The sequence below is a fragment of the Argiope bruennichi genome, chromosome 11, assembly GCF_947563725.1.
Source record: "Argiope bruennichi chromosome 11, qqArgBrue1.1, whole genome shotgun sequence".
In the NCBI taxonomy this organism is placed as follows: Eukaryota; Metazoa; Arthropoda; class Arachnida; order Araneae; family Araneidae; genus Argiope; species Argiope bruennichi.
The window spans coordinates 52611135-52621801 of NC_079161.1; the positions used below are offsets into that span (position 1 = coordinate 52611135).

At 29.5% G+C, this 10667-nt stretch overlaps 1 protein-coding gene across 3 annotated transcripts in view; it reads right to left on the bottom strand.

The window, feature by feature from the left end:
• Positions 1-5056: 5056 nt before the first annotated feature.
• The window catches only part of LOC129957238 (atrial natriuretic peptide receptor 1-like), a 1107058-nt gene continuing 1101447 nt past the window's right edge, over positions 5057-10667 (bottom strand). For all 3 annotated transcript variants that reach the window (XM_056069479.1, XM_056069482.1, XM_056069480.1), the window contains 3 exons: positions 9352-9450; positions 7001-7092; positions 5057-5595 (listed from right to left, as the gene is read on the bottom strand). In XM_056069479.1, the coding sequence (XP_055925454.1) occupies positions 5473-5595; positions 7001-7092; positions 9352-9450 (314 nt within the window). In that variant the 3' untranslated portion in view covers positions 5057-5472. The remainder of the gene's footprint in view (positions 5596-7000; positions 7093-9351; positions 9451-10667) is intronic.

The window sequence follows — 10667 nt, forward strand, 5'->3', positions numbered from 1 at the left end:
GCTGTGTTTATTGTGATATTTGAACAAAAGTTGATTGAATTGTACACTGTTGTAAATAACACCTAAGGTCGATGTCGATGTATTTTTGGTTGATGGAGTTCTTGGATTCAATGGCTTTTTAGCTCCTTCCAATATGATTGCTGGTAAAGAGGTGTCGTAAACGATTAAAGTTACCTATTAAATACCTAATAAATATCAGAAATGTATTTAAACATTATAAATCGATGCATAGTGAAGAATATAATGACTTTTTAATAACAGAAGTTGAAAAAAATGGTTTTCAATAAGTTTGGAAAATTTTAAGCAACCAATTTTTTATTTATTTAAGCAACCCATTTTCAATTTTACACTGGTATATTTAAATATCTTTTAGATTTTTAACGCCTTTAGAATACAGCCCTCTAATTTTCTAAATATTTAGGGGATAGTGGACTTTGAAATAAGCAAAAATGGAGAGAAATATAAAATTTTATTTTTATCGTTTCCTCCTCAAAATGTATATTTATATTCCACTAAAACAGTATTATAAGATATAGTGTTCGATAAAATGAATATTTCAAAAGCCTAGAGAATAACAGCACATCTTAATTACTTTTCTCAAAATGATATTATAATTAGATTTGAATATATTTGAAACGCTTCAGATGTCTTAATTTTTGAAGAAATTACCAAGAACTGATGATAAAGATTACTTTTAAACATTAAAAAAATAGGGTATGCATTTTATAATTCGAAGTTTCCCAGATATTTAAAATTCAATTTTAGTTTCCAAAATCATAAAATTCTTTTTAAATTCCTTAAGTGTGCATAAAAATATTTCTAAAAAAATTGCATATAATTGGAATTGCAAAATCATACACAGTTTAGTTCCAAATAAATCTATATTGGATAATAAGGCAAAAATAATGGAAAAAAAATCAAAAACTAAGTCACTTGAAATATCTTGAAATTAATATATATATATATATATATATATATATATATATATATATATATATATATATAACCAATCTAAAGTAAGAAAAAGTTTGAAAACGAAACTAAAATGAAAACGAAACAAAACAGTTTCGAAATCGCAACTAAAATTTATTACCTATTTAAACTAAAACCAAAAAAGAACTTCATAGTATTTAGAGAGCGCAATTGCAGCTGCTTCTAAAAAACAGATGAATTGATACAAAAGTATTAGAATCAAGTTAATAGGAAAAACAAAAAATCAAATAAAAATTAAACCAAAAAAATTATTAAAAAAATATAAAAAAAAGAATCCGGCCTGAAGACTTTTTCAAGAGTCACCCTCAGGCCGGGATTCAAAGAAAGGGATTTTTTCTGTGAGGACATACAGACATTGTCTAATAATGATTCCTCGTGACCCGAAAATCCCCCGAAATTACGCTCAAGAGATATACCATTTTAACAGAAAGGAAATACAAAATAACAAATTAGAAGAAAATAACCACAACAAAGTAAAAATACAATAACAAAAGTAACAATAAAAACAAAAACTAGCACTAAAATTAAAATTAAAAACGAAAAGGCCAGGACATACCATCCAACAGTCAAGGAAACTTTAAACTACCGATTGTGATTCCCTGTTTTTAAAAAAATTAACGGTAAATTATGTAAACAGAGGTAGGCTCCCAGCGCCATCTATTGAGTGATCCAATATGCAAGGAAAGTTCTATTTTTATTTAAGCCAAAGGATTTGTTGTTTATTTTGTAATGCTCTCTATATTTGATGTTTTTTTCTTTAATATACATTTTCTTTAAAATAAATAAATTTGTATTGTATATTTAATTTGACAGAGATGGAATGCTATTGGCTGAGACATCAGCTATGTCTTTTCTTGATGTAATATTTTAGTTTTTGTATAGTTTTAAACCTTTATTGGCTGATGTCTGCACAAGATGACTATTTTTACGAATAGTATTTGAAAGAACACGAATTATGTTTCTCCAATGAAAAGCAGCAGATATCATTTAAAAAATAACATTAAAATCTTTTATAATTAATTTAATCATTTTAATTAATTAAAAAAATGCTTGCTGAGTTTATTCTGTACCAAAACTAAATTAATGGTTCAAAATAAATTTGATGGTACAGTAATTCGGTAAATGAAGGGTTAAATCCGATTGATATTTTCGTAATATGACTATTTTTTCTAACAGTCTTTAAAAGAACGCGAATTGTGTATTTCCAATGAAAAGCAACAAATATCAACAACAACAACAAAAAAAAACAGCATCAAAATATTTAATAATTAACTAAATTATTTCAATTAATTAAAACACTTTTTTCCTTCTTCCTTTGGTTTATTTCGTACCAAAATTCAACTAATGTTTAAAATTTAACTAATAAAAAAATTGATGGTAAAGTAATAAAGTGTTAAATCCGTCTTCTATCTTCGTAATATGACTATTTTTTTTAACAATATTTAAAAGAATACGAAGAGAGAATTTCCTTGTAAGAGGTAGAAAACAGTATATATCAACTGAAATCCGCATTAAAAATCTTTAATTATTAATTAAATTAAGTTTCTTCAATTAATTATTTTTTTTTCTTTCGGTTTATTTCGTACTAGAACTTAACTAATGGCTCAAAAAGAAATAACAAAGTAAATAAAGGATTAAATCTGGCTGATATCTTCGTCATTTGACTATATTTGCTAACAACATTTAAAAGAATGCGAATTGAGTATTTCCAATGGAAAGCAGTAGATATCAACTAAAAACAGCATTATTTTTTTAAATTATTAACTAAATTAATTAAGTTATTTCAATTAATTGAAAAGTTTATTTTTTATTTTCATTTTCCTTGAAAAATTTATGGTAAAATAATTCGATGAATAAAGGATCAATTGAATGTTTTTGGGATAATTGTTAGTAACTGTCAGCTGGATGCTTATCGAACATTTATATTTCTGACAGATCACGCCATGTTACTGATTTGACATGCACTTTCTGGATGGTTTCAAGCCTTCTTATGCAAGTTTCAGCAACGGTTGTCCAATTACGGAATTGAAACTTGGAAGAGTTAGAAATGCTGCTGCCAGTAGGAATAAATTGGGTATGAAAATATATTTATTTATCATATTTTTATGCAGATAGGCATATTTCCGAACATGATTTATTCGGCGAAATAGTATACATCGAAATTCTTAAAAATCTCAAAATTTCGCATTTTTGTATTCGGCGTTTTCTTTAATAGAAAGAAAACGTATAATTATTTGTCACTGATATCATATTACTGTTGAAGTTTGATTAACATTATTTTAATAGTAATCTTGAAAATTAATTAGAAAATTATTGAATTTTTCAATTAATTATAATTTCTTGGATTATGGCCATGCTTTGTTCTTGTAATTTTTATACTACATTGTCGTTTTTTATAAAAGTAATTTTTATTACTGATAGAAATTCTAGTACTGATGGTAACATTTTAACAGCAGAAAAATTGTTATAAATAAGTAAATATTAACCCTTTACACTCGAATGAAGAACTCGCCATTCAAGATGGTGCATCATTTTGACTTTTATTTAATTTTGATTGTTAAAAATACCCGCTGATTATCAATAAGATGCAAATTAATTAAACGGGGTGAATTCAACTCGAAATAATTATATATATTTCTCGGAGTAATAAACAAATCTTTGTTTTAAGGGAGTAATTATGATCGCATTACTTATCCGAGTGCCAAGTGTTAAATATCAATCCCTTGAAAAATTTTCACCGAAATAATTGGTGGAAAAATTGATGTTTAAAAATTTTTTTTTAAAAATGTTCACATTAAAAAAATTGGTAATCATTATTAATATGAAGAATTGTCTTTTATAAAATAGGATTTATTGATATTTCTTATAGCGCTAGTTCATAAATTCCAATAGTATAATCAAATACGACCACTAGATAGATAATAATAATGTAGATCATATTTAATTTCTATTATACAAACTAGCATAATTAAATATTAATTAAAGAACATTTCAGAAACTTAATATGTTTTAATTGTATATAATTAAGGAAGAAAAAATAACTCATTACTGCAATTTAAGCCCGTCCAATTATTTGATTAGGATCCAATAATAAATATAAATATCTTTATTGATATAATTTTTGAAGTTGGTTCAATATTTTAAATGCTTATAAAAACTATTTTATCGGTCATGAATGAGAATGAAAAAAATATATAGTGGGTGATTATAAAAAAAAAAAAAAAATACCGATATGAGAGATCGTAACTATCATACCGTTTACAGGAAAGTGTATAAAATTTTGGTTTGAGGTATTTTGTGATATATCTCAAGATTCATATGTAAAACAACGATTAAACCCTAACAGTCACGGTTACAGTGACAACATTTCAATTGGTATGTCTTTACCAGAGCAAAAATAAAGAAAGAAATATTGAAAAGGTGCCTGTAGCATGGAAACCACCAGCGGTAGGCAGGCAAAGAAAAAAAGAGAAATCAACCAATAACTGCAAAGAAGAAGCAACAGAAAGTAAAGTATTTTATAGTGTTTCACACATTTTTTTTTTGACCTACTTCAACCACGATGGCGCGTTGAATGCAGCAGATGGTGCCTAGAACCAAACCACGTACCATGCCGAGAGAAATCTGTTGAACTTCACCTTTGTGGTAGGCACACCACGGTTGTTTTCTCTTTTCTTTTTAATCTGTCTAGCTATGGGGATTTTCATGTTGCGGCTACCGTTTCAACACTATTTATTGTTTCTTGCTATGGTAAACACATTCCAATAAAAAAAAAATGGTGTTACCATTTAAAATTTTGTCACTCTAACTGTAACCGCTGGAGTTTAACTTTTATTTTTATATGATTCTCGAGCGCCTCAAAATACCTTGAACCATATGATAGTTACTGTCGATAGTTTTTTTATAAGATTAAAAATACTCTCTTATTTAATTAGTACTAACAATGCTTATCTTTCCTAATTTTTGGAAGACTTAAATGATATAAGCTCAATATTTTTATACATTTTACTTTCACTTGTTAATTTTTTTAAAATAAAGACACCACAAACACAGTGTACTTTTCTCATTTATTAACATTACACCACATATACATATACACTCTTCAAAACCTTATCTCCATAAATACTGGCTCTTTCATAAACTCTCTATTAGACATAAATTATTACCTTTGTGCAACATTTTTTCATTCCGTTACCCTTTCTTTTCAATATAAGCTCAGAGAAAATGCTCAGTACAATCAAAATACAAATAACGACAATGTCTCGGAATGAACAAAGAAAAAACAAAATACAATCATGGGTTCTAAAATACAACCATGCAGTTTTCTTGATTATTAAGTGCCCGCTTATTTTTCGCAGGAAATGTGTGAAGTAGATGATGGTACAATCACGTGATTTAAATGACGTGAAAAGCACGCAAGCGCCATCTGGTGATGACTTTCACAATTTATAAGTGCACGAATGTGGTGAGTATGCATTTTTATAGATTGGTTTCGCGAACTTCTTTGCTATTTGATGTGATGACTTCTTTTTTAGTGTCGGGTGCTTTTGTTACGGTATCGTGCTCTCCAATCAGCCAATAGGTTGTCATCTTGCCTTTACCCTATAATAAAAATGGGAATTTTTATTTTTTTTGTTTTTCAAAGGAAGTAGTATTCTTATTATGAAATCGTTAATAATTTAAACTTGGTGATTAAAAACTAGTATAAAATTTAACTAGCGAGAGTTTAATTTGCATATGCATGTATAACTAACTGTAAACCCATCATACTAAAATTGAATATGATATAATATATGGGGTGTTAAAAGGTACGAAATGATAAATATATAAATAAAGACTTTATTCAAATCATACATCATAGGCCACAGCATAACGATCCCATTGATTAATAAGCCGAAGGATTCCTTATTCCCAGAATTCCTGCGGCCATGACAAGACCCAGTCCTTCACAAAGTCCTTGAGTTCGCCGTTCCAGTTCCCTTTCAGACGTTTTTCTAGAGGACCAGACAACAGAAAATCGTAGGGCGACATGTCAGTTCTGTAGGGCGGATGGTCGAGCTTATTCCGCTTGAACTTGGTCCATTCCGCGCGTGTGACCCTGGAGACGTGTGGACGCGCGTTATTATGGAACAGAACCCCATCTTCCGTGAGTATCTCCGGTTTTTTGTTCTTTGATACACCTGCGTAGTATTTGGAGTTTCTCACAGTACACATACGGAGTTATTGGTTCTTTTGTGCTCGAGAAATTCAAGAAGTATCCGACCTTGGATGGCGAACTCAAGGACGCTGTGAAGGACTGAATTTCATCACGGTCACAGGAATTCTGAGAACAAGGACTCCTTTGGCTCGTTAATCAATGGGATCATTGTGCTCAGGCTTATGGTATATACTTTGAATAAAGTCTTCATTTATACCCACAGTGTCGTTTTGTACCTTTTCTTTTGAGCAACCCTTGTATTATTTGTAATACTGAATTTTTTTCTAATTTAATATTAATATTTATTGCATCAGACTATAAATATTTTTTTTTCTAATGCGAATATACAAATAAAGATGGAATGTTTACGTTTTTTACATTAATCTAATATATCAGTTGCTATTTCCATAACAGTTAAACTTTATTGCTAAATTAATTTAGTACTGCCATGTTTCTCTTGTTAGCACAAAAGTAAATTTCTAGAAGTATACAACAGTAAGCGCAAATTAAGCTATATTCAACGAACCGATTAATATTTCTGAATTTAAAAAAAATAAATCAAAAACTGATTGCTATAGCAAGGAAAAATCTTGATATTGTCAAAAGTTATACCTTCTGAAATGATAATGAAGGCAAATGTATTTATATTTTCATTAAAAATAGAAAAACAAAATATTTAGGTTAAAGTTATATGATTAATAAATATCAAATACATTTATTCTACAACTTTCAAATTGTTATTGACAACCATATTTTTAGGATGATAAAAGTCCTTTGATAAAACAATCTAAATTGTGAAGGTGGTATTACCTTTATTTCAATATCACCTCTGCATTCCAAGATGAAAGTTTGGAATGAATCCAAGACTTCCTTAGTCTTCGTACTTAAATGAATCCTCAGAGCTATGAAGAAAAATTAAAAAAAAAAAAAAATCACTCAATAAAACTGTAGTGATTTGGAGTTTAGCATTTAACAAGTCTTCTATAGAATACGAATATAGCTGAAGTTTAACAATCTAAATATTTACTGCTTTTCTTTTTAGAATGTAAAATTATTTTTCTTTCAGAGGCATGCATTCTCCATGTGTTTATTAACCCTTAACTGGGTAGGTGCGATACCCCAGACCACTAATTATAGACTTTCGGTCAATCCTACTGTATTTTTCTTTCAATCGAATGGATTGACTCTGTAGCTTCTTGTTTCGTGACCTTCAATACAAGTGCACTTTTTTCCGGTTTCAGCGGATGATTTAAAAAATATTTCAGTGCGCGAAGTCTGTAAGACCGCACCTCCCTTTTAGTGTTCCAGAATTATTCAAGACTTAGCAGATGTCTCTAGAACTTTGTCCTTGAAATATCATCCAACCTACTGACCTCCTTATGAAGCAGAAAGTGATTTTAAGGTTGATTATAATTATACAGAAGATTTTTTCGATGAAAGTTCACATTCGACTGATTCTTATATGTATAAGTTCAAATATAATTATTTTTTCTAATAATAATTATATTTTGAAAAATCTTTAAAATATATTAATATACCTTGAGAAATCTCTACAGAGTTTGGAGGTCGATTTTAATACTAGTACTTAACCTGTGTTTAAATAAATGCTCTCGAAAGAATCTTGTAGAAACGATGCCGATAAAAAAAGGTTCGATTTTACCCATTGTCATTTTTTTTTCCATATAATTCTTAAGTTTTCCATTGCATTGTTTTCTATATATCTTTGTATACTGGAAAAATAAATAAGATTCAAAAAGTAATATTTTTTATTAATATTAATTGCTGTAACATGTAATTCGAGTGGAAAGTGTATGTTTAAAGACAATTTCTTTTTTTCAAAGATAATAAATTTTGGAAAATTACTAAAACTTATTTATATATGGAAAAAAAAATATCTGCAGAATATATTGGCTGATTTTCATACTAATACTTTCATTAGAAAATTTAATTTAATTGTAAAGAAAATGCTGTTTCTTACACTGTACTTCTCCAGTTAACCGTTAAGATCTGTAAGGGGGGAATTTAATATGCAACTGCTCATCAGATACAAAATAACATGAGATCTTAAAATAAAATTATTAAAAAATGCATTTTTTCGCAAAGAGGAGGGAAAAACGAACCTGATACGTAAACAACTTGTTTATTTCTTAAAATGAAAATGTGATGCTTGCTTTTCAGAAAAAAAGACTGGAGTTATTAAACTTCACATTTGTTTGCTGCTGTCACATGCATTTGTTTTTGTCTGTTTAAGAATTGTATAAACATATTCTACTTTCTACATTCTAGTTATTCCCGTTACAGTGTCGATTCAAAAATTGCATTTTGATCAAAATACAGAATTGTAGAAGTTTTATTACATTTATTATTATTTTTTTATTGTGGAAGTTTATAATGCAAAGTGAACTTCCATGCAAAATACCCAAAGGCCCTCGTGTAAAAGAGTTTTTGATTTTTCGTTAGGTAATATTAGTGTCCTGTGCTGTAAAATCGTATTTTAATAGAAAATTACTTTAACCCTTTATTTACTGACGGTACTTAAAAGTACCATTTAAATGTGGCTTATATCTTCGTAATATGACAATTTTTGCTGATGGTATTTTAAAGAACACGGAGAATGTAACCCAATAATAGCAAGAAGTTAATATAAGCTAAAAGTAGGAATTAATTAAATATTTTTAAGATATTTCTATTAATAAAAATATTTTTCTTGGATTCCCTGGGATTATTCTGCAAGAAAACTTAACTACTAGTGCAAAAATGAAGTTGAAAAATTGATGACAACATAATTCAGTAAATAAAGAGTTAAACACAATCATATAGAAAAAAATAGAGTATTTACAAATTTATGCAAATTGCTAAATTTGAAGGTCATTCCCAACCCCCTCCCCATTGAGTACATCATCCGGTTTTCTAGAGATCAAAAAGACCTACTTATGAAACTGTATGCAAAATTTGGCCGCGATTCTGGCAGCAGGCTTAGAACAGGTGGTGTTTAAATACCCCTTATATAATTTCTAATATCCTTTATATTTAGAAAAGGATCTCCATTAATTATTGATATTTTAAAGAAGATTAAATTAATATTAATGAGAGCTGAGTATAGTTTCATTAAGATGTCCAGGGTACATAGTAATTCAAATACTCAAACATTTTCTACTTACGTAACCCTGTAGACTCCATTCTTGATGCCGTATTAACTGTATCTCCAAACAGACAATATCTGGGCATTTTCAAACCGACCACGCCGGCAGCACAAGGTCCTGAAATTAATTTAAAAAATCAAAATATAGTTAGAAACAAAACTCTTTTAATAGGTGCTTGTGTAATTGTATCAGAAATTGTCAATAACAGTTTGTATATCCACAAGGGCCCAATTTTAATCAATGATGAACCATGCAGTTCAGCCAAAACAATGATATTTCAAAGTCTGTGCCATATAAGGAAGTAATGAGGTGGAATCGAATGGGGTAGTTTCTAAAGAATTACATTTGACCTGTCTATACATACGAGGTAAGTTAGTGGTCATCTAATGGACGGTCCAAAACAATAACTGAGTACAAATGACCATCACCGGTTCCCTCCAGAAGATATTGTCCGTTCACGGTTTCGATAACCTGCATGCTTCTGCGCATGCGTCAGGACTGGTTTATTTAATCAAAATAGGAGAAAGAGGGAAGATGTAAAGATGCCGGCGTCCTGGCATAGGGGTAGCGCGTCTTTCCCGTGATCTGGGCGTCCCGGGTTCGAGTCTCGGTTTGGGCATGGTTGTTCTTCTGTTGTTCTATCTGCGAGATGTGTGAATGTGCCCTCCTGTAAAAAGGGGTTGTGCAAGCGAATGAGTGATGCGTGAGTGGCAAAGTCGTACTCTTGGCCCTAGTTGGCGCTGCTATAAAAAATAAGAGACGTTCCCCCTCAGGCTTAAATCGCTGTCTTCGTAACAGTGGGCTTGTCAGTGGCAAGTGCCATAAGAAACAAACAACAAACAAACAGATGTAAAGATGATTTGTTTTCATTTAACAATAAAGTGACCTCAGATTATTCGCAGATTTAGAAAGCGAAAAAATTGTGGATAACTCGTATTATCTTAGGAAAAAGATTCTAATTCACAATAAAATTATTTGGAAAATTTTTATTTACTGTGCGAGACATAAACATTGAATAATTGGAAGATTTTTATTCTTAAAATTCGATGACTCGCTTTTTTTTGCAAAATAATAAATTTTTTAAGATTTAAAAAAAAATTATTATTGAAATTGTTTGATAACATTTTGAAATTAACATTGGAAGAAAATCTCGCTCACATTCGATAATATTACATAAAATATTATTTTTGCCATTCCTGAATAGTTTTTTGCCTTTTGAACTAGCCATCTAATCAGTTAATACGCAGTTTTGAGTTAAAATAAAATAGCATAGTCAGAAATGACACGACACTCACAAACTCATGAATAAAAGACTGAACGAAAAAATATCTTAT